The 24,893-nt window shown below is 42.5% G+C and overlaps 2 protein-coding genes across 2 annotated transcripts; one reads left to right on the top strand and one right to left on the bottom strand.

Moving 5' to 3' along the window:
- Positions 1–10,538: 10,538 nt before the first annotated feature.
- Positions 10,539–17,327, bottom strand: THAP5 (THAP domain containing 5). Its single transcript, XM_004702584.2, has 3 exons — positions 17,193–17,327; positions 12,478–12,670; positions 10,539–11,988 (listed from the first exon to the last, which is right to left on the bottom strand). Exons 1-3 carry the CDS (start codon positions 17,270–17,272, stop codon positions 11,074–11,076), a joined length of 1,188 nt encoding a protein of 395 aa, XP_004702641.1. The 5' UTR covers positions 17,273–17,327; the 3' UTR covers positions 10,539–11,073.
- Positions 17,328–17,607: 280 nt separating this feature from the next.
- On the top strand, positions 17,608–24,052 carry DNAJB9 (DnaJ heat shock protein family (Hsp40) member B9). Its single transcript, XM_004702583.2, has 3 exons — positions 17,608–17,708; positions 20,350–20,576; positions 22,504–24,052. The coding sequence occupies exons 2-3, from the start codon at positions 20,360–20,362 to the stop codon at positions 22,953–22,955; spliced, it is 669 nt and encodes a 222-aa protein (XP_004702640.1). The 5' UTR covers positions 17,608–17,708; positions 20,350–20,359; the 3' UTR covers positions 22,956–24,052.
- The last annotated feature ends 841 nt before the right edge of the window (positions 24,053–24,893 follow it).

The raw sequence follows: 24,893 nt of genomic DNA, 5'->3' as shown, positions 1-24,893 counted from the left end.
TCTGCTGAGTTCTTCCAAACAGCTTTATTTATACCATAAAAAGTTTTGCAGACCACTACATAAAAACAATGCCTTATGATTAACTCCAAAGTCACCCTTGTTTCCACTAAAACCCGATAAAAGACCATTGTAAGGTCTGTACTTTTTTCTGTCACTTTCTGTCCTCTTCCTGGTTTTCTTTCTGTACTGTGTGTCTTATTCCTCACATACTATTCTTGATTGAGGTATTCAGAAAATTTTGTTAGACTCATATCCTACCCACTGCCCTATTTTTTGCTCACAATGTTTCTTTCCTGGTTGACTAACTTAACATAATGAAACTATCTCATGAACTACTTCAAAGCCTACCTTATTCTAAAAATATCTACAAGCAGAGTTAAATGCTTCTCAAATATTTTCCTTTACAAACTCTCCCATGGTAACTGTTCCATTGTCTACCTTTGTCTCTTTTATTTTTTATACTCCCGAAGCACCATGGGGAGCCAAACTGTCTGGTTCTTTGCCAAAGACTTAATGTTTCCTCTTTTACCTGTTTTTAAATTAATGTTAACCATTCTCTCTCCTTCTTTGTAACCCCCTGTCCAAGGTAAAGAGGCGCCAGTTGGGGGAGGCAGTCTATAAGGTCCTCTATATCGGGGAGGCCAAAAGAGTCTCCCACTATGTAATCTGAATGGAATCCAGGATTTTTTGGTGGGTTTAATTGTCTCCTCTGACCTCAACTTTGGGGTTTCTTCCTCACTCAATTTCCACATATCCTTATCAGAATTCCCAAAGATGTTTCACTAAGCCTCTCCAATGCCTCAGTTAAGGAAAGCCCCGTCATATAGAAGTAAGTTTTAGATCTGGTTTCATTCGTACTTCTCAAGACTGCCCTCGCATCCACTCCAGGTGCGGTAAACATGACAATGCACAACATTCTCAAGAATGGATTTAATAACAGCAAATATTTGCGGGCTGTTGGAAACCCTCCCTGGCGAGCTCTGCTCTGCAGAAGCTTCTTCCACCAGGCTGTAGCTTTGCTAGACGGCACGGCTGGGACGGCTCCCAACAGTCATCTTGTCCTGTTGCAAAAACCGTCATGACCTGTCTCCATAACCTATCCACCACCTTTCCTTTAAAGAGAGAAGGCTCCTTTTCACAGTATGGGCTCTGTTCTACGCCCTGTGACCCTTCCCTACCCAAGTCCCAGGAAGTAGCCACCATCTATGGGTCTTGAGACAATGGAAACTAGTCCACAGTGTGCTGGAGTTCCAGTGCCTTAAAATTATAAATGGGGAAAACTAGGTTCTTCTCTTGGGAAAATGGCATTGAAAATATGAGTGAGTGAATGAGTAATGAAGTCTCAGAAGGTGCAGAGAACTAGGAGGCCTTTCTGGGTTGTCTGTAAATGACATCCAGGCTTGAGCAAGAGAGAGAGGAAACAGAATAGAAGCCATTCAGGAAGCTGAGTGGCAACCGAGGAGCCTATGGTTTCTAGTGCCAGTTCCAAGGTGGCACAGCTGGGCTGCGACGTCTGTCCTTGGGAGACTCCCATCTTGCAATACTGCTCCCTCCCCTGCGGTGTGGGAAATTAAACGAATCCCACGTCACTTCTCTGCCATGTTTGTGGTGACTCCAGCTGCGCTCCATGCACTGACCCTCCCCTCCCAGAGCCCCGTTAGGTCTCACACATTGAGATACAGCCCTTCAGACTGCCAAGCTGAACCAAGGCCTCAGATGCCAGCCACAGGCGTGGAAGTCCACGCAACACCCTCATTTCTGAGTTTGTGCTAGCTAAAAACTCAGGGTTTCCCTCTGAGCACTCAGGATATCAGCCTTATATAAGCTCCCAGTCCCCAGACACCTTACATTTGACTGTGGACTCCCACTACTCCCTTGGGAAGATCCCCAATGTAAAGCTTCCCTGTCCCAGAAAGGGTGTCACCCTCCCAAGTGCTGATGGCTTTCATCAGTTAGGAGGCCGTGGGCTCCACATTTAGTTTTAACTGGAGGCCTCATTGCACTGACGTGCTTGATGAAATTACCGTGTTATGGAATGAATTCCCAACCACAAGGGTTAGTGAAAAAGCATAGCTATGAGGATTCCAGTTCATACTTACGCTGGTTTATTCCAAATAAAAAGGTTTAAACATTTCTCTGTGACCAGTGGATGACTGTGGACAAGTTCACTCGGCTGAACATTTGTCTCAGACTTTTGCCAAATCAAATTTATAGCCATTGAACCGATTCCCACTCACAGTAAAACTATAGGACGGAAAATAATTGCCCCTTTGATTTTCAGAGATTGTATTATCTTTACAGGAGTAGGAAGCAACCTCTTTCTCCCACCGAGCAGCTGGCGGTTTCGAATTGCTCATCTTTTGGTTAGCCACCCAGCTATGCTAACAGAGCTCCTCTTAGCTTCCTTCCAAACCAAACCAGATCACTTCCTGGAGTTCCAACTCATAGCCACCGAGCAGGGCAGGGGAGAACTGGCCCTGTGAGTTTCTGATATTGCCACTTTTTATAGGCGTGGAAAGCCCCATCCTACTTCCTCCAAGTGTGGCTGGTGGTTTTGAATTTCTTACTTTGTGTTTAGCAGCCCAGTGCATAACCACTCTGCCATCAGATTTCTTTAGGGTGACTTAGATTTTTTTTAAAAAAAGATACTTTTTGTATCATGAGAAAAACAATTATGTTTGAGGTCAGAGAAAATATTAACTTTTGAACAAAGCTCAAGTGGACATCTACCCCAATCACCGAAGATTCACCATCTGACAGGAAGGCTGCTCCACAGAAAGCCACAGTTGTTAGCTGGACAGCCTTTGAAGGAAGGGCGGATGACATCAAGGATGGAGTCAAGCAGAGAGATCTGCTAAGAGGTTTGTGGCAACTGTTGTTGGGGACCCTACAGGGGTCATCGAGCAGGCTGGAGACTCCTTCTTCAATCACCTGTCTGGTGACTTAGTTCTCCTCCAAATTAAAACCAAACACACTGCCATCCAGTTGATTCCTACCGGTAGCAACCCTATCGGAGAGCGTGGAACTGCCCCGGTGGCTTCCCAAGACTGTGCCTCTTTTCTCAATGGAAAACCTCTACTCATATGGTCTCACACAGGAGCGCTCCCTGTGGCTCGGGGTTTTCCAACATGCCACAAGGTAATCACAAAGCAGTCAGAGTCCACAAGATTCAAAGAGGAAGCGAAATAAACTCCACCTCTTGACAGGAACAAATGGGTCGAGGTATATTTTTTGCAGCCAAATTGGGCAAATACAACCTATCACAGGAACGATGACTAATAAACAAGCAGTGTACTGGGGGTTGATGAGTAGCTTGCAGTGTTCGATGCAGAGGTGGTGGTCTGCAATGCAGACCCCCTTCACCTAATTCACAATAAAAATCTATTGCAGTGGGACTTCTTCCCAAATTGTCCTGGAAGAACAGAAGCTAGAGGTCAGAGTGGGTGCTTGAAATGAACCTTGCTCAAGGGGATGGCAGTACTGATGAGGAGGTTTACTGCTGATCATGGAAATGGGTGGTTGTGGAGAGACAGAAGTAAAGTTCCCTGAAGAAGAGGAGGTCAAGGCAGAGAAACCAGTAAGTTTAGGGGTGGCCCACATATATGGTAAAGCGAACAGAATGGACAACAGTCATGGAGCAGAAAATGAGTTAAAGATAAGATTTAACTGCATAAAAATGATGCCGGAAACAATGTAATCACTAGAATTGAAGTTTTTAATCATTTCTTCTTCTTAGGCTAAAATCTGCAATGACCCAAGTCCACTATGATTCAAGGTACTATTCTTGCCATGGGCGGTTAAAGATAAAGGGCACAAAGAAGCCTTTCTGGAGGGAACTGCATCTATTACAAACACATTCTGTCTTCCTCTGTTTTTCTCTTTGGCTACCAACCCCACTAGCTGATTTTCTATACATTCCCCCAAACATTATATGATATAAATAGCATCATATAATAACAATGTAGTATGTCCTTAGACACCAAATTAACTGGAAGAGCTGTGCAGCTCAGCTCGAAAGAGAAAAATTAATCCATGCCTCTATCAATATTCCAATTCTTAACACATGACTAACTTTAAGATTAAACAAAAACATCAAACAAAGTTCTCCTCTAGGACAACTGTTTGATGTTTAGGCCAGTGCTCACCATTACTTATTTACACTTACCGGTTGGTTGGTTTGTTAAGTTTGACTTGCTGTTGTCCATGACTTGAAGATATCCAGAAACATGGCTTGCTTGGATTTACTTCTCTTCGATGATCTAGGAATAAAGGCTGAGGGAAGGACCAGGACAGGAGAGTCTCCAACAACGAAAACCGTATTAACAATGCACAGAGAAGGGCTAAAGTTGTACTGCCCACTGGAAATATGGAGTGCTTCCAAAGCCGCAGTCCCTATGTGCATGGCTCTAATTCTCAACATCACTGACACACTGCTTAGAAAGCTCTCTGTGTGGCAAGAACCAAGAAATGCTAAGTATCCAAACTATTCATCCAAATATTGTTGAGCTAATATTATGTTGCCAAACAAAATGAACAAAAAATTCTTTAAAAAGCTGCCTGGAGAGATAGTCACAGGTACCTTCAACCTGGAAAAAAAAAAAGGAAAAATGTACTGGGTTGCAGAAGCTATGAATGGCAGTGAGAGCCACTCGCAGGGTCCCCAGTACATTAAGCCTTCCTGAGTCCCCTCTGAGCACTTGCCAGGGATGGTAAAAGCCTGCTGTCTGACAGAGCGTGCGCTGGGATGTGCATTCATGCAGATGCTGTTAGGTATTACTTGTTCTTCCCGTTGACCCACTGTAAATTATCTCGTTTTTAATATTTCTGCTTTCTTTTCAATTGAGCTTTTCCTCGGCTTCATTGTTATCGGTTTGGTATTGGTTTTTTATTTTGTATGCTTTTCTGTATATGATATCCAGGAAAGGTAAACTGTAGAGACAGTAACTAGATTAGTAGTTTCTTTGGGTTATGGCTGGGGGAGTGGCGATGGGGGTGGGATTAGGGAGAAATAATGTGTACAAGAAAGAATGAAAAACAAACCAACCTGAGTGTGGGGTAGTCAGTCCCCCACAACTAATCACAGGTTCCATTGGCGCAATTGTGCGGTTAAGATATATAAAGATCATAGTAAAGTCATAGGGGATAGAAGATAGGAGAGTACAATAAAGGAGTCAGACACATTTCATGGTAGCATGTGCACCTCAGTTCCTCCTGGTGGTACACGTGGAGGTGGGGGATGAGAAGGCAGGAGAGAGCTCTTGTAAGGTTTTATTTCTAACCAAAGCTTATATATCTTTGGGGGGCATGCAAGCCCTCTGATTACAGATAACAAAGTACATCGTGAAAAGGGATTGTAACATAGGCGATACAAGCAACAGGAGGGGGATGACCTAGAGGTGTACACGCAATAGTACAGGGAGGGAATAGGGGTATATATGTGGCAAGATGGGTGGACCCTAGACTCAATAAAGTAGCCTAACCTTAGTCAAGCTTGAGTGGTCCCGGGCCTGCCTTTGGGCTCTCTGTGGGGAGAGGAGGGTCCCCCACAAATCATCACAGGTCTGGTAGGTGCAATTGTACAGCGATAATAATTAAATATTATAGTACAGTCTTAGAGAGCATGAGAGGGAAAAGAGAGACTGGAATGATGGAGTCAGACACAATTCATGGTAGCATGCTCCCCTCAGCCCCGCATGGTGGTCCTCGTGGGGGGAGCCCGGCTGCGTGAGCAGCAGAGAGCCTAGGGGCGAGAGCAGGAGAGCCCCCACTTTATTGTTAACCAAAGGTTATATCTCCTTCGGGAGGCATGGTTACAGGTAACCATGTGTCACAGGAAGGGGCAGTACAAGAGGCATACACATTATAGGAAGGGGATGTATGATAGGCATAAGCGTGACAGGAAGGGGTGAGCTAGGGGTGTGCTCATAGGAATGGGAAGTTCTAGGGGTATACATGTGACACGATGGGTGGACCCTAGATTTATGATGGCAGCCTAACCTTGGTCATCCTTGGGCGGGTTTGACCTCTCTGGTGTCTCCTACACGGAAACAGACAACTACTATCCTTATCAGAAGGGAGTGGGCCCTACTTGTTGTGGGATAAACAGTGGTGTCAGCTTGCTCTAGATGGCTACTCCTGATGACCTCCAAGTGTATAGTCATTCGCAAGCAGCTAAGTTTGGCATATATTTGGAGGAGACAACTTGGGAGAAATCCTTCTGTTTCCCATAGCTCTCCTTGAAGGGAACAATGTCAGAAGGGAGTGGGCCCTACTTAGGGTGAGTCAGATTATACAGCCTGGTTGCTCTAGATACCTTTAAGGAGAATAACCTCTGACCTACTTTCGTTGACCTCCTAGTGTACAGTCATTTACCATGTGTAGCAAGCAGCGTGTTGGGTTTGGCATATATTTGGGGGAGACAACTTGGGAGAAATTTTTGTTTCCCACACCTGAGTAAATGTTTTTTTATAGTGTTATAAAACAAAGGCCTGTAGGAGTAGAGATTACACAAAAAGATGAAATTCCATCAAGGAGGATGCGTTTGAACTTTTGGCAGGCTGGTGAGTTTAAGGAAAGAACAAAAAAAGGGGTATATGGAAACAGGTAAGTACCTGGCCTAACTGGGAAACACTACACAAAGTCAAGTGTGGCTAAAATACAGGGCAGAGAGTCTGACTTTACTCTGTAGATAGAAAATAATCAAAGATTCCAAACTGTTAGGTAGGCTAGCTTAGGGCTGGGAAGTCCGTTAAGGCATGCCCAGAGGGCCCCAGAGGGCCAAGCTATGGAAACAAAGGAGTGGCACACGGCACATGCTCAGAGGTTCAGGTTTCCTGCTGGTACACATGAGTGGGCGCTGAGCCTGGATTGGCCCACTTAGGCCGGGTGAATTCAATTCAGCGAATGGGGTCATCCACCACGCCTCCCTGTGAAATCATTGAAAAGGCAGGAGCCCGGAGTCGACCGCCAGAACTTTGGGACACTTTTGCGTCACACCAAGTAGCTTCCAGGCAGGCTGCATGCTCGGGGGGAGTCCTCTGGGTGCCCGTGTAAACCTGAAACTTCTAATGCTCATAAAACTCACTTGGATCACGAACCAGGCTTCTCGCCCGGAGCCAAGGAGCCAAGGACCGAGGTATATCTAGCTCCAGAGAGAGCTAACAAAACTAGATTATGTGGTGAGTAAGTGGCAGAGCTACAACCAAGCAGACAGCAAGGAAGGCCCAGGAAAATATGGAGATGGAAAACTGGAAATACAGTATAGATAAAATCAGTTAGGAAGCCCAAAATATAATTTGGAGGTCAACTGGGTTGCGAATATCCTGAACACAGATCCAAACGAAACAAAACTCACAGCCATCAAGTCAACACCTACTCACAGTGGCTCTAGGACAGAACAGCTTCTGTGAGTTTCCGAGACCGTAACTTTCTACATAAGTGAAAAGGCTGTAGGAGCAGCTGGTGGTTTTGAACTACTGACTTTGCGGTTTGAAGGCCAATGCACAATCATTGTTCCACAAAAATATCTTATATGAGCAAATTTTTTTTAAAGAATTAGAAAAATATATAGAATGAAACATATACATTATTCCTAAGTAAGCCATTAACTTTAAGCAAGTACAATTATGATTACAATGCAGTGAATTATCAAATATGGCTCATAGCCATAGCATGTTATGCCCATCAAATGACCTTTGGGTAAGGGCTGGAGGAAGACACTGGATTATATGGTTCAGCTGTGATTGTTAATGGGGTTGTAATCGCCATTCTGCTGAGTCTGAAACTAGCTATCTCAGGTGCAGGAGCGGGGATTTCACCATCAGTAAGAGAAAAGTCAGGAGTGGATCAAATCACTTGGACCCCGAGATTCCTGTGCATTAAACTTCCTTGATCCAGGAGAGGGCTGTGACACCAGAGGAGTGGACTTCAAGTCCAGAGAGCAAGTAGAGTACTTTGGGGGAGGGCACTGGCTTGGATTGGGGAGCTGGGTTTGCTGACCCAAAGAGTTAGAGCCTAGTGCCTTTGAGTTGAGGCTTATATTGGAGTGGCATGCCCGATGGGCATTTGAAAGGCCTAAAAGAGCCTCAGAATGTTGCCTGAGCAGGGAGGAAGCCAGGCCCAGTGGCTGAGGGCCAGAGAAAGGCCTGCCTGCAGGCATGGCAGAAAAGCAGCTGTCCTAACTAAACAATTGTATCCTGTGTATTTCTCATCTGAATTGTAACCTATCGACTTTCCTAATAAACCCCACAATCATGAACATCATCTGAGTTCTGTGTAGCCATTGCAATGAAGTATTGAATCCAGTCAGAGAATCCAGCCCACAGGAGCAGTTCCACCCTGTTATAGGGTTTGTTGTGGGTCAGCATTGACTCCACAGCATTGAGTTTTTTGAGTTAGACTCAAGCAGCAGTTCTCAACCTGTGGGTCGCGACCCCTTTGGGGGGGGGGTGTCGAACCAACCTTTCACAAGGGTCGCCTGATTCCTAACAGTAGCAAAATTACAGTCATGAAGTAGCAATGAAAATAATTTTATGGTTGGGGGGTCACCACAACATCTGTAAGGATGAACTTGGGCACAGGATGAGTGAGAGGTAAACTGAGGCACGGGTAGACGGACAAAGATAACTGACAGGACAAAGGGAGAGCAGAAACAGAAATAGCTTGATTAGAGGGGAGCTCCTGGGTGAAGCACCATGGTCTGGCAAGTAGCATAGGGGAATCGCAGGGCCCTGCTCGGGGTCTGGGATTTTTAAAGGAAAGCGGAGAGAAGGAGGTCCATGCTGCCGCAGCAAAGTTTATGGTCAAGGATGTCAGCAGTGAGGTTTATGGCCTAGGAGGTCAGTGGTAAGGTTGATGGCCCAGGATGCAGTTTATCAGCTCTGGCAGGTATGGTGTCCGGTTATCGGGGAGTCAGGCATCCTTGGTGCCTTTTCTCAGTCTCTTCATTCCGGGGGCAACTGCTGACCTTTAAGGGATTAGCAGGGAAGTGGGGCCAAGGCCTGCTTTAGCTGAGCCCATACAATGCGAACTGTATGAAAGGGCTGGGGCATTAGGAAGGCTGAGAACCACTGGGTTAGAGGCATAGAAGTACAGTGCCATGGGAGGGATGGTTGGTTTTAGAACAAGGTAAAAGGAATGGGCGGGGGTGGGGTGGGAGTGGGGCTGGGGAGGGGAAAGGGTGGAGGATCATGTCTGGCTTCTGCTTTGTGGTGATCAATCAGCTTTGGGAACCATAGGAGGTAAGATGTGGCATCTATTCCATTTCCTCAACTGCTAAAAATGGCGCCGAAACTACTTACTATGATTTATAAAGGTTTTTATTTTCATCTGTATAATTTAGTATCTAAAATTACTAGTTATTAGCAAAATACAGCACAAAGACACTAAAAAATATTAACCCCACCACATATGATTTATTAAAAAACACTAGTAAACTTTTTCCTCATGGTCACCCAAGAAAGACACATTTTATAGTTAGCTGAAGAAAATAATTGAAACCTGGCCCAAAACAATCAGCATGCATTTATAAAACATTGAGTATACTATTTGCTGTCCACCAAGTTTATTGAACACCTCCTATTTTTCAGGCTCAAAACATGTTCCCTTATAGAATTCTCAAATCTGTTACAAAAGGTAGAAAATGCTATCTTTTATTTTACAGATGAGACTGGTATGACTTTGTCTAACACCATAAACTATCCTGTCATTATATTTAATTCTATTAACTGACAGTTCGTAAGGAAACACTGCGTATTTTTTTCACATTTGTTTGCTTTTATATTCATTTTTCTTAAATTCTTTTATATTTAAATAGTATTTTTACAAGTATAATCATCTCTTCTTTTTACTAAACTCTAAGGCAATCATCACAATTTCTATAATTTCTCACTTATAAATCTCAGTAAAATACACATGAGTGATAATGTGTAATTTTACATAGGGAGGCTTAACAAAATTCAAGGGAAAACTCTATTATCTTTTAATTCCATATTCCACACTTTTTGAGGCTTCTCATATTACTGAATGTTTTTGTATTCTAGAAATGACACAGACACATACTTTAAAAAGCTACACTTGTTAAGAAATAGACTATGGTTTTTAAAATATACTTAACCTCATTTCCATATTTGTTATAAATATAACTATAAATAGTTTGTTAAGAAGCGCAAACAATTATATATTAAGATAGTCAATCACACACAATGTAAGGACATACAGGTTCTTCAGTGCTTATAACATTTCTAGAACTGTACTAGTGACTGGGTCCTTATTTTACTTCAACTGGAGTAATGTTATCAAATAAATCTTTTGTAATATAGGTGTGAAACTCTAGCCAAAAAGTTAAACACAGAATTGAATAACTATTGCAGTTATTCCAATAGTTAGCAATATCAGATTCTAGGCAACTTCTATTACTATGGAGTATAAACCCTTAGGTCATCAAGTGAATTTTAACTTATAGCGACCTTAAAGGACAGAGGACTCCCCCATAAGGTTTCTAAGGATGCAAAAGTCTTTACAGGTGCAGAATACCACAGCTTCCTCCCACTGAGTGGCTGGAGGATTTAAACCACCAGCCATTGTGCTCAGACTGTATGACCAGGGCTCCTCTTAGACCCTCCGATGCAGAAAACCTATCCTGTCAAAAGTGCGAAAGGGAAGAAACATAGTAAATGCTCTCATTGGGCTCCAGCTTGATAAGTCACTTGTCTAAGTTACACGCCAGTGGTAGAATCAGGAGAGATTCCTGGGCCTGATTTCTATTCGTGGCTCTTCTGACCACCATCACAGTTTCTCTCATTTTACAACTTAATTAAATTATTTACTATAAGTAACTTCAACTTGAAAAATGATTACATAAAGAGTTTTCTCCATAGCCCACAGTTCTCTGAGTTTTTTCTAAAAAATGAGTATTACAACAGAATGCCCAGTAGTCCACAACGTTAGAGGCCTGCAGAGCTTCAGTAAGATGAGCATTTCATACAAGAAAAGTTCACTTTACAAATAATTTGGTTTGGCTGCAAACAACCACCACCACCAAAGACCTTGGAAAAGTTATCGCTTTAAAATGCCTTATAACATAGTAACTTCGTACGTTGTGAAATGGTTCTCTATAATCTTGACGTTTTCTTCAGAGAGCCAGTTTTCCTGCTGCAGCTGCCTTATGAGAGCTTCCAAAGACTTTAATCTTCCCAGAGTCTGTTGCTCTTTTAGTTCAAGAAGAGTTATCTTTGAATGTAGCTTAGACACTTTCTGCCAAAGATATTCCTTATTTATGTCTTGTCTGCAGTAAGAATGTTCAGTTTGCAACACTTCTGCTCCATAGTCAACATCCCTGAATACGGAGTCTTCGGTGTCTACGTCCTCCATGGCCACAGCTTCTTGTTGGGCAGGGACAAAAGAATTCACTCGAGGCCTAGAATTTCCCGTGGGGACAAAAATCGCAATAACTGATTCCTTATTTGCATTGAAGTCTCCAACTGTTTGAGAAATTGTGCTGAATATAACAGGATGTTCCTGTGCTGACTTAATTCCCACAGAATTATCTGTAAAATTTGGATTAGCAATATGATTGGTAGTTATCTCAAATATTTCTTGGGTTTCCAAAGAGTGCTGAATCTCTTCTGAGTCAGAAGTGGTCAAAGTAATAGTGGTAGAATTTATATTCTCAAAAGAAGTGTGAAAACCACCTACACCTAGACCTTGGTTAAGTGCAGTTCCCAAAGCGGACTCTGGCTGTCCGGTACCTTGTTGAACCAGGTTGAGAGCTAATATATTATTTGGCATCCTCTCTGTTTTTGGAGCTGGTGGCGACACCAAACCAGTTGCGTCAAATAATTCTGTATATTTAGGGAGCACATCTGTGTTAACTGTATTTTTCTTTGGCTCATTTGATACAAATGCTTCTTCTGGCTTGGCTTTTTGGAACACTTCATGTTCATCTTCTAATTTTGTCTTATGAGACCTTTTTTTGGAAGCATCTCTTCCCTAGAAAATAATATTTTAAATTATATGAGATGACTATTCTAGTGTTCTTCTCTTAGTAGTTAGTGCTGACTATTCTAACTTTACTCAGTAGACTGGCCAAGTAAGCTTATTTACTTTAAAAAATAAAAAAGCTCTAAGTACATAACAACTCAAATATACCTTCAAGTTCTTCAAATGGCACTAAGCACATTCAATACATGATAGAAGTTTTAGATTATTCAAATGATCATGAAACAGCTGCGCTTATTAGCTTATATTAAAATATATGTGTAATTTTTTGTTTACTTCTTTTAAACTATGTTTCCTGACAGTTAAGATATTTAAAACCATTATTCTTTTAAGATATAAATCCATCTTTGTTTGCCCCAAGTACTTGCTTTACAACGAACGGTTCTGTTCTTCTCTCACCCCTCCCACCAGATAACCTGCCAGGCAATCTGCCATCCTGATCAAAATGCCCTTCTCTCCCCAGCAAGCTGTTCACCATACCTGATTGTCGCCAGATACGGAAAAGATTGTTGGAACTGCAGTTTGTTTCAAATAGCGAATACCCCATCTGATATCAAGAGAGTCGGGAGTAAAATGGTCACTACACAGGAACTGGTATTTACTAGGAACCCAGGAATCTCGTTTCATGTTCCTTAGCCATTTTTCAAGTCTTTCTTTGTCATGCAGAGGAAACCTGAGGGTGAAAAATAAGAGGGAAAACTCTGCTATAGTTTTACAGAGCTGCCAGAATCCAGGCCTCTTATGTAGCTCACGTGTGCCAGTGCTACGAAAGCAAGGCTACCGTCACTACAATTTGGAGAATCTTCATGAAAACGCTGGCTCTGCAGAACGTGCACTAGGATAAAATATGTGCTCCTACACAGGGTAAATTCCACTCACATTTTCCATGGATTTAAGTTGTTTTATTTTGCTGTGTGTTGTCTACTACACTTGAGTTGATTCTGACTCATTACAGTGACCCTGTTGGACTGCCCCTGTGAGTTTCCAAGACTGTAACATTTTATGGGAGCAGAAAGCCCATCTTTCTCCTGAGGAGTGGCTGGTGGTTTTGAACTGCTGACTATATGGTTAGCAGTCCAACCCATAACCACTATGCCACCAGGGCTCTATGAAAGAGCTTTGTATTAAGTACAAGTGCTATTCAAATGTATTTCAAACTAATATAATATGTCAAAAGTTTCTTGTCCGTAGTTTAAAGCAGTCTTTAAATTCAGGTTCCTTTTTATATGAAAGTTTCAATAGACTAGAATAATTTCTAAAAAGTATATACATAAAACAGTGAACACACTTCTCTCTAGACTGACAACCCAATTTGAAATAGGGACCTAATTTAACCGAACAATTTTGCTGACAATAACATATAATTTAACCAATAAATTGAGAACCCCAAAGCTCTAAAAATAATTTAAAAAAACTGATGCAAGAAAATGCAACATGTTAAAAGGAACAGAATCACGTTATATGAAAGACATCAAACTGAAAAGAAAGACAAGATAGTTCTGGTTGACTATAACAGATGATGATGTGTTTTCTAAGAAAAATTATATTATTGACAGTTAATTTAATAGGAAATATTTTGTCTTAATAGGGTTAAATAGTATTAACAATTATTGGTAGCAAATTGGCTTCATTTGGTGATTTTCCATTAACAACATTCAAGACATATACTGCGGTTATTTCATATTTTTAAAAACAGTTGCAATAGAAGTTCTAACACGAATCCAAACGGTTCCATTTATACTCGGTTGAGCATGATTCCTTTCTAAAGGTTAATAGTTTTAAATGAAGCTATGGGAAAAGGGTCTGGGTATTTGGTAAATATTCTTCCTTGGAGTCTTTATATGGAAAAGTCAAATGCTCTACTTTTCAAAGTTCAATATTCAGAGTTCATTAAAAAAATTTAGCCTTACACATATCAACCAAGTTAAGTTATAGGTATGATAAGATATAGTAACGGGGAAGTGGCATTTAACGGCAAAAGGAATTTTGTTTGAACAATACTTACATTTTGCTACCACAACCAAACAATTCATTGCCACAGTCAATTCTAACACACAGCAACCTTCCAGGAGAGAGTAGCCCTGTCCCTATGGGTTTCCCAGGCTGTACATCTATGTGGAGCGGCTAAATTCAAGCTGCTGACCTGGTGGTTAGCAGCAGCCCAACACTTAGCCCACTCTGCCGCTTGGTTAAGTTAATGGCTTACCTTTGCCATTACAACTAAGTTGAGAATGTGCCTTTTACAATGATGTACTTTTATGTAATTTCATTTAGAAGGCCAGTGTTTGCAGATTTTTATCTATTGTACCTAAGAGTTTACTTCAAAGTTTGTGGGACAATTCCGTGATCTTTTAAAAAAAGTTTTAAAGCCCTCTCATTTATACTAAGTTATCAAATAATGTAAAAATAGATTTTGTGAATATTTTTTGTTAGTAACTGGATTGTACTACCTCCTTAGTGGGTAAATTGCTAATATTTATTGGAATATGTTTGTAGCACAATTTGGTACCTTTATGTTGTTCACTTTATTTAGTAATTTTAGTTCACTCTTATTCACATCAGATAATTGCAGTATAAACTAAACTGCATGTGAACACCTACTAAATCTCCAAACTCATAAAGATTTATACTACAGATGCTATAGTTTCAGTATGAACCAATTCAGCAGGTTTAGTGCTATTGGGAAATAAAAATAGTATCTTTTTGAGTTAATATGGAGGCAAAAATGGATCAAAAATTAAAACCCTACATTCACAAAATTTAGAGTTATGAGGCTGGGAGGGATCTTTAAGGGTGCCTTCATCTCACACCACATTTAATTTCTCTTTAAAAACAGTAACTGTGAGGCCACAGAGATAGATTTAAAGAATTTTTAAGTTTGGGCTTATGACTCCTCACCCAAATAGGAGGTCAAATAATCATAAATATGGGACCAAATAAGGAATTATCGTAGTAGTAGATGACCCGAATATAAGTCATGGTACCTAAGTTTACTCCTCCAAACTGGGAAAACATATTGACTCGAGTGTAAGCCTAGGGTCGGGAATGCAGCAGCTAGTGGTAAATTTCAAAATAAAAATAGATACCAATAAAGTTACATTAATTGAGACATCAGTAGGTTAAATGTTTTTGAATACTTATTTCAAAGAAAAACAGTAAACTAGCTCTGTAAGTAGAAAAGAGGGTCAACAAAAACAATATGGTATCAACAATAACTATACACTCTGTTATTGCATTCGCTGCATTACTATATATGCTTCCTTGCCGCATGTACACAATGCAGCTTGTATAGTTTGAGGCCTAATGCAGGCTGATGATATTCCAGAATGTGATGACTGTTTGCATAGAGCAGCCTGTGTTAGGGCTCATAATATACATGCTGCGTGTGCACGCACTGTTATTGCATGTGCTGTGTTACTGCACACGCAGTGTTACCGCATATGTATGGGGAGTGCTAACTCAACACAGGCTGCTCTGTGCAAGCATAGTCAACACTGGGTCCAGATAGGCGTTAGTAAGAAAATAAAAAATAAAATATAGCAGACTAAGTACTGTAAATAAACGTACTATATATCCAAGACCAGAGACATACCAGTACTTGTATTCTGCAATGCTTGGGTGGAATAAGGGGGCGTGACTAAGCACAGGTAAGACTGTAAAGGTTACTTCACTGGTCACAGCCCTGGAGAAGAGCAGAGAAGACTGGCCACATGCGACATTCATCTGACAGGGATGCAGTGCCCCTCAGGTACCAGCATACAGAAGCGGGCAGGTTCTCACCCAGTACAGCACGCCCAGTATAGCACACACAACAGAGGTGGTGATAACAGTAGTTATCAGACCACCCACAGAGGCTGCAGGCGCCAGAGGATGAGAGGGAGACCAGAGAACACTTGCACCAGAGAAGAGGTGAGTGGGACCCTCACTTGAGTATAAGCTGGGGGTGGGGGTGGGGGGTTTCGGCACAAATGTGTGAAAAACTCAGCTTATACATGAGTACATATGGTAAGTTCAACTTGATCGTACCTTTACTACAAAATTTCTCAGAGTCAGAACCATTAATAAAGAAGCATTTCCCAATCAATTGACCAAAGTTCATCTCCATCCTCAGCCCGCCAAATCTCTTTTGCATCTTGTGGGTTTTAAGGGAGACAATCCCGGAAAGTAAACTGCCAGGCAGCGTGAGGGACTTGGAATTAGCCGTACTTGAAATTTTGTCTAAAAGAATCGAAAACAGCTGAGTCATGAGTGGACAGAGCTTTTCGTCTCAAGTAAAACAGGCATAAAAAATAGCTGTGGTGAAAATTCAAAGAAAGTAAAACACATCCTGGTTAGATCTACCGGAATTCTTTTCAAAGACCGAAACAGGGAAATTTAATACTTTGTTGGTCGTCACGCTTTCTGTATATATAACCCATTTAATGTGTGTCAGATGCTGTTTTATCGCTTTCAGTTATACTCTAAACCCACCCTTTGGTACAATTCTCTCCTAGAGCGTTGCTGTGCATATGAACGGACTGGGCACCGCGATCGAGAAATCTGAGAAAAGCTTAAATAATTTACCAGAGTACGCTACAAGGTAGTGGTGGCAAGATTGGAACTCGTCAGCCGCTATTAGTTGGAATCAACTCAATGGTTTGGGATAGGGTGTCGTTTCCCACATATACTTGCTGGCACCAGGAATTCAAGGTCAGTTACCTAAGTTCTGAGCCTCAGTTTTCTCCAGAAACCTGTACTAAAATAATACCCACCTGCCAAAGCTGCAAAGACAGGTCTTTTTTCCGAAAGACCATAGCCTTGAGAATCTGTACACTTGAGGTTGCCAAGAGTCGGATCGACTCCGGGCAACTATCAAAACTCAGCCTAACAAATTTGCACCTTCTCGCTTTGCACTTTGCAGATTTAATGTCACTATGTGGTGGTTAATGTCGTTCAAGGAAATGTGGGCAAATGGGGTGGGAAAACGCGCTAAATAACGCGGCACACCCTGCAATCTGTTATCAACACCCACACAAGCCCCGATGCCTGGCTCAGAAGCGACATTTCCAGGTACCCTGAACTCCACGTCCTCGACCCACGCGAGCACTGGCTACGGCCAGAGCTGACACGACAGGACGTGCCCGAGCCCTGGCTCTTACAGCTGCAGGGCCGCGGCCCACAGCGGGGATGACGTTTCTGCTGCAGGGGCAACTTACGGGTAAAAACTCAGTTTCCGGTCTTTATTATTCCGTCCCCGGCGGTTCTTACAGCCAACCGCTGCACAATAGCGGGGCATTGCTCAGGTGACACCCCGGGGAACCGGGCCCAGGTAGGGATCAGCCGGTCCCTCACTGAGGCGGGGTCGCGGGTCCAAGCAGCCGGTGCCAAGTGCGCCTGCGCGCGAACCGGCAAAGGGGAAACGCCGCAACTATCAACTCACTTCCGCCTCCATCAACTCACTTCCGCCTCCGAGGGCTGCCGGACCGCCCTTTGGGGGGTGGAGCCGGATGTGACGCACAGTCGGAGCGGCAACAACAGTTTTCCACGTGCGCGTAGGGCCTTTGAGTCACGTGGGGAGGCGGAGCCAATGAGGAAGCGTTTCGTGTAGGTCTTCCCTTTAGGTGTCTGCAGCAGCGGCGGACGCCCGCCAGAGAGGCGCGCTCTGAGAGGACGCGGCGGTGGTGGCGGCGAGCAAGCGGCAGAGGGACGCGCGCCGGCAACTGGAGGCCGCGGTAAGAGGCTGGGACCGAGCAGCCGCGTAGAACCGACCCAGTCGGCCTCACCGGCGTCGCGGCTTCCTAGAGCTGGAGCCACCGGAGGGTGCGGGCAGGGGCGAGGTCGCGTCCCGGGAAGGTTTGGGGCGCGTCCCCGGGCTCCTGGCGGTCCTTTGTGGGCAGGCTTGGCCTGGCCATCCAACTCTGTCGCCAGAAGGGCTTCGGGCTTCCAGCTACGCGTGGCGGAGGGAGTAGGAACCAGACACCGGGCCCCGGAGGAGCGCGTTGAGGGTTCTCGGCTGCCGCCGGCTCTTGGGGGCTTCGGGAGCCTTTCTCCGGCTTGGAGCCGGGCCGAGCCGGGCCGCCGCGGGAGCTCGTAGCCCCGGGTAAAGGTTGGACGGTCGCGCTCGTCGGCTGCCGCCGCGGGCCTGTTTGGGGGTGAGGGTTCTGTATCTGCACAGTCCACGTAGGAATGTGGGATTTGGAACAGTGGAGGACATTCCCGGAACCTTTGGTCAGGTGCACCCGCACCCCCCAACCTTAGGCCGCGCCCTGACTTGGGGGGAGCCCGCCTTCGTTGGCTTCCTCGCCACCCGACTGAAGATTGCGGTGGTCCTGGCTCCCCGGGGCTGGGAGTAGCTCTCAGGAAAGGAGTGTAATCCGCCTAATTAACGCGCCGAGAGGCCACAGGAGAGGAAGGCTGGCAGTTTCCACAAACCATCAGATCTTTTCGTCAGCCTTGCTATGTCATCAGAGGTTATTAAGGACTCCTCTGTTAACAGCATTCAAACACCACAAGGAAGAAACACCTAGCCTCTCTTGGTTCCGAATTGCAAGTCATCCAATCCCAATTTTCACGAGATAGTTGTGCAATTGTAAGGTAAAACCTCTTTTAAAAACCTCCTTAGGGAAATCGTGTAATAACTACTGAGAAGTTGAAAAATAACCTGAGTACAAACTCTTGGGGGCAGCCTTACAAGCAGAAATCTTGAATTCTCTTTTGGGAGTTGTATACACAGCTTGCCTACTCATGCTTCTTTGTTTAATAACCGGTGTTTTACATTTTAAAAAATCAGTTTTAACATGTAAAAAGAGAAGTGCATTACTCCGTTGGCTTGTTGGTGTTGTGATGCTGAGTACAATTCTCAATTTACATACCTGGACTCACTTTTGTTGAGTGTAAACTGAAGCTAGATGTATACTGGCTTGTACTAGGAGCCCTGGTGGATTAGTGGGTTCCTGTCTGCTAACCTCAAGGTCAGTAGTTGGGACCCCATCAGCCTCTGTGGGATCCCATAAAGATTTAGAAACCCTACAGAGTAGTCCTGTCCAGCCCTTTAGGGCCACTGAGTTAAAATCAACTTGATGGTAGTGGGTTTGGGCCAAGCTCAGCTGTTTACCTTGGTAATGCCCTCCCCCACCCCCATGAAGTTAAATGTATTTTAATATGAGTTCTTGAAGATAAGATTGAGATCTTCTAAAACATTATTTGGATTTTCCACCAGTTCTGCAATGCTTGCCTAGGATAGGTTTTTAATATTAACTGATAAAATCTGTTATTTAATACCTTTCTGTCTGCTCTGAAAGGCGAAGCCAAGACAATTGTGTCTCGGTTTGGTTGGAAGCTGTTTGTGTTCTCGAAATCAAACAAAACAAACTCACTGCCATTGAGTCGATGCAGCAACAGGGTGGAACTGCCCCTGTGAGTTTCTGAGACTTAACTCTTTATAGGGGGTACAAAGCTTTGGCTGCAGAACGAATGGTGGTTTCGAACTGCTGGCCTTGCAGATCAAAGCCCAATTTGGAACCACTAGCTAACATGTAACAGCTAAATTGGGGATAACAACACTGATATGTAAATGGAATGTTTACAGATGCACTATATTATATGCCTAATATCTATATATTTTTCATGAATGATTGTTCCAGCCATTTATTAAGATCATTTTATTGGGGGCTCTTACAGCTCTTATTACAATCCATCCATCCATTGTTAAGCACATTTGTAGATATGCTGCCATCATTTCCAAATGTATTTTCATTCTACTTGAGCCCTTGATATCAGCTCCTCCCATTCTCCCTCCCTTGTGAACCCTTGATAAATGATGTGATTTTCATTTCTTACATCATCTGCTGTCTCTCTTCTCCCACTTTTCTGTTGTTTGTCCCTTGTCATGGGGGTGGTGTGGGTGTTAGGTGGATCATTGTGGTTATGATGGGGTCACCCGCCCCCCCACCTTCTACCCTCCTGGTTTTACTACTCTCATTGGTCCTGAGGAGTTTGTCCTGGATTCCCTGTGTTGCAAGCTCTTATCTGTACCAGTGTATGTGCTCTGGTCTAGCCAGATTTGTAAGGTAGAATTGGGGTCATGATACTTGGGGAGGGGGCCAGCATTAAAGTACTAGAGGAAAGTTGTATGTTTCTTCGGTGCTATACTGCACCCTCACTGGCTCATCTCTTCCTTGGGACCCTTCTGTGAGGGGATGTCCAATTGTTTACAGATGACTTTGGGTCTCCACTTTGCCCATTTTGATAATGCATTAAGTATTTCTTGGATCCTATAAGTTTACTGGATTTTTAATTTTACTTTCTAAAGAAAATAGTCTTCAAGTTTAACTGAGGATTAAAACCTTTTTTTCTCTCCCTCATCTCTTTTAGGATATTAGAAATGGCTACTCCCCAGTCAGTTTTCATCTTTGCAATCTGCATTTTAATGATAACAGAATTAATTCTGGCCTCAAAAAGTTACTATGATATCTTAGGTGTGCCAACGTCAGCATCAGAGCGCCACATCAAGAAGGCCTTTCACAAGTTGGCCATGAAGTACCACCCTGACAAAAATAAGAGCCCTGATGCTGAAGCAAAATTCAGAGAGATTGCAGAAGGTAAATTCCTGAATTTCTTTTGAGATCTTGATTGGAGAGTGATAGTTAAGAATTTTGTGTTTGTGTGGATGTGTTTGAAGGTCTTCTGGAGGTTGGAGTGGCTCTACATTTATATAAAGTGAAATTCTCCGAGACTCTCAGAACACATACTTTAAATTGTTGGATAGATGAAAAATGTTAGTGGTGTATAAGTCTAAAAGTATTGAAATGTGGTACTTTATTCTTGTGTTATTTTAACCTTGCTTATTCTATGTGAAAAAGTATTTTTAGAATGCAAAACGCTTAGGAAGTATTTTATGAAATACAGAATTTTACTAATAGGGGGATTGAAGAAGAATCAAAATAGACCTTGCAATGCTTTGGATTCCCCCCCTCTCCCCCAACTTGATAGATATTTCAGAGTCACATTTGCAATAAAAGGAGAGTTTGAATGAAGTAAATTTTTATTTAAGACAAGTTCAGAAACGTGCAGCAGTTCCTGACCATTCAGTAACTGAGTACAGAGTTGGGATGAAACACATCAACTGATTGGGAAAGGAGCACTCCTATGTTTCTATTCATTGGTTGCTTGACTTATTTTTTAATATAAGTATTGACTTTAAACAAATAACATAAGATAACGATAACTCAAACTGTTGTGAACATAGTTACTTCTAATAATGGTAACTCAGTGCCATTGAGTCAGTTCCATTCCCGTGATCCTATAGGACAGAGTAGAACTGCATCTGTAGTTACTGAGGATGAAACTCTTTATGGGAGTGGAAAACACCATCTTCTGAGGATCGGCTGGTAATTTGAACTGCTTATTACCAGCAGCCTTTCTACTAACTGACTGTGCCACCGTGGGGGGAAAGAGCCCCTAACAAATCATCACCCGTCTAGTACGCGATGATAAATAAGATCATAGTAAAGTCATGGAGAACATGAGAGATAGAAAAGAGATTGAAATATTGGAGTCAGACACATATCATGGTACCATGCTCACCTCAGCCCTGCTTCGTGGTCCATGAGGAGAGAGCCAGAGATAGCGGGCAGGGGAGCAACTTTATTGCTAACCAAGGCTTATATCTCTTTAGGGGAACCTGATTACAGGTAACCACACGACACAGGAAGGGGATGTACAATAGGCATAAGCATGACAAGAAGGGGATGAGCTAGGGGTGTACACATGATAGGAAGGGGTGGAACTGGAGGTCTATATGGGACAAGGTGGGCGGACCTAGACTCATGATGGCGGCCTAACCTTGCTCACCCTTCACCTCCCTGGGCTCTCTGGAAAACAATTTACTGCTGTCCTTATCAGAAGGGAGTGGGCCCTACTTGTGGGATAAACAGTGGTGCCTGCTTGCTTTGGGTGGCTGATAACCCTTAGGGAGAATAACGCCTGACCTACTTCTATTGACCTCCAAGTGTCTAGTCATTCGCCACATGTAGAAAGCAACTAAGTTTGGCATATATTTGGGGGAGACAACTTGGGAGAAATCTTTGTTTCCCACATGCCACATGGTACTTCCTAGTGGCAGGAATTTTGATGTCGATTGGTAAATACAGCAGTGAACAAGACAACCTTTGGGCAGTGGGAGGAGTAGGTTGTAGCTTTCACTTTATTATATTTGTATAGGTTTTTGTGATGTAAAATCTTGTAGACCAGTTGTTCTCAACCTGTGGGTCACGACCCCCTTGGTAGGTCTAACGACCCTTTCACAGGGGTCGCCTGATTCATAACAGTAGCAAAATTACAGTGATGAAGTAGCAACAAAATAATTTTATGATTGGGGGGGTCACCACAACACGAACTGTATGAAAGGGTCACGGCATTAGGAAGGTTGAGAACCATTGTTCTAGACTATAGAGTTGGACCCGTTTATTTCAAAATGATGATCATTTTTAATAACTTCACTTACGTAAGTATATTTCTCTCTTTCAGCATATGAAACCCTCTCAGATGCAAATCGGAGAAAAGAGTATGATACAGTTGGACACAGTGCTTTTACTAATGGTAAAGGACAAAGAGGCAGTGGAAGTTCTTTTGAGCAATCATTTAACTTCAACTTTGATGACTTATTTAAAGACTTTGGGTTTTTTGGTCAAAACCAAAACACTGGATCCAAGAAGCATTTTGAAAAGCACTTCCATACTCGCCAGGATGGTTCCAGTAGACAGAGGCATCACTTCCAGGGGTTTTCTGTTGGAGGCGGACTGTTCGATGACATGTTTGAAGATATGGAGAAAATGTTTTCTTTCAGTGGCTTTGACACTAACAGTCAGCATACCGTACAGACTGACAATAGATTCCATGGATCTAGCAAGCACTGCAGGACTGTCACTCAGCGAAGAGGAAACATGGTCACCACATACACTGACTGTTCTGGACAGTAGTGTGTTCTTGGCCTGTCCAACTACTTGACTCTTCTTCGGTAAATTTGATGGAAAACATTTTTTGTGTGAACTATTTTGACAAGTGCATGATTTCACTTCTTTGAACAACTTAATATAGCCATTAAATATGTTTAGATTGTTTTCGATCAACATTCATCTAGTTAGAGAAATCATAATTTCTCTGAATAGTGAAGGTTCTTTTAAAAGAAAAAGGTATAGACTTACCTGACTTTTTTGTTTTAATCTATTTGCCTTTGGGCTTATCAATGTGGTCAGTCTTACTACCAAGAAAAGATTGAATTTGCCTGATAATGTACAAAGACTAAACTTTAAAAATTACTGTAGATTTCAGTTTTGTAACCTTGAATGAATGTTGCAGTGGAGTCTTTACTCATTTAAAATTGCATGTGCTGCAGCATCTCTGACTTGGGTCCCTAAATGTACTTGGTACTGTGTCATTGAGTCATTCAGCAAAGGAGAGCAGTATCGTGGTTAATTGCCACCGGGCGATTTAGAAATCTAACTTTCCAGAAGAGTGAAACCGTTTTTTTTTAAATTGGCATTTTCCCTAAGCTGACTCTAGAAAGGCTGTTGTGTGGCTTGATACTTAAACCCAGGACTACCTCTGTCAGCAGATGGAGTCGGCTAGAGGAAAGCTTGTAGTCATTTAGGTTGAAAGTAACTTGAAACCATGAGCTATTGCCAAGAGATAGTTTTGTGTTTGGCTGCCAGCGAATGGTTTTGTAGTCTTGAAATCATAGCCACTTTACACATCTTTTCATATTTCTCTTACTTGCTGACACTCTTAAGTTTTAAGACGGATTTATGTGTTTTGTAGTTCCTCCTTGCACTCATCTGTATCTAGATTGACTAATACCTCATTCTGTTTGTAAAAACAGCCAGTAATTTCTGTTCAACCTTATGTGCAATATTTTTAAATCCTAAGAAATGTGTGCTTTTGTTTTCAGATAACTTCCTTCTTTAGTTCTGCACTTTCCCATGTACTCCGTAAGAGTATTAATCCTATGGATATATTAAAACTAGCAAATGTCTCATGCAACATTGTGTGAGTTAAAAAATACAATATTTACAACTCATGTGTTCTGATGTCTTTTTATTGGTAAAAGTTTATGCAATTCTGGAGGTAGAAAAGGTATGTAAGCAATTGGGCTGAATATGCCGATTCCAGGATTATTTTTGTCTAATCTGAAAATACTGCTATGATTTTGTGTGCTATTTAGTATTTTGTTGTAATCCTTTCCTCACACATTTATTTAAGCTTATGATAAGTATAATTTTGTCGTATTTGCTTGTGGGAGCCCAGGTGCCATAGTGATTACACATTGGACTATGAACTGCAAGGTCCACAGTTTAAGACCAGCTGCTCTTTCAGAGAAAGACTCACAGGACTGCTTTACCCTGTGTTTCTGACACCCACCTGTTCCTTATTTAGGCTTGGTTGGGAAAATTTTTACACCCAAGATAACTACAGAGCAACTCTATACTAACGTGGGCTTGCTAAATTACTCTGGCAAATGGGAACAACGAAAAGGGGGTTTCAAAAGTTTGCTAATACTTTTGATTTTTTTTTCACCGTGAATTTTTTTACCCACCCCCCACCCGCCCCTCTTGTTAGATTGTCCTTAATTTGAAAACTGAAGTGAAGTATCCTATTTTTCAGGAAATTATACTTTTGTTTTATAGTAAGAAAATAGCCATACCTTTAATATTAGACTGAGGACTACAGACTATAAAAAATTAGACCAAAAGATATGCTTTTAACAACATTAACTTTAAGGGTACTTGGTTTTTATATTGGAAGCATCTGCCCCTCCCTTTTCTTCTAAGGCCTATTAATTGTATTTTCCCCATTCGGGACTTTTATCTGATTCCATCATCTTTTTCTCCTTTATATCTTTTACTTAGTTTTCAGAGGGA

Source organism: Echinops telfairi, unplaced genomic scaffold (assembly GCF_000313985.2).
Source record: "Echinops telfairi isolate 266 unplaced genomic scaffold, ASM31398v2 ScPeMD7_23;HRSCAF=83, whole genome shotgun sequence".
Lineage (NCBI taxonomy): Eukaryota > Metazoa > Chordata > Mammalia > Afrosoricida > Tenrecidae > Echinops > Echinops telfairi.
The sequence above is the reverse complement of the archived record's forward strand: the minus strand, read 5'-3'. Positions and strand labels throughout refer to the sequence as shown.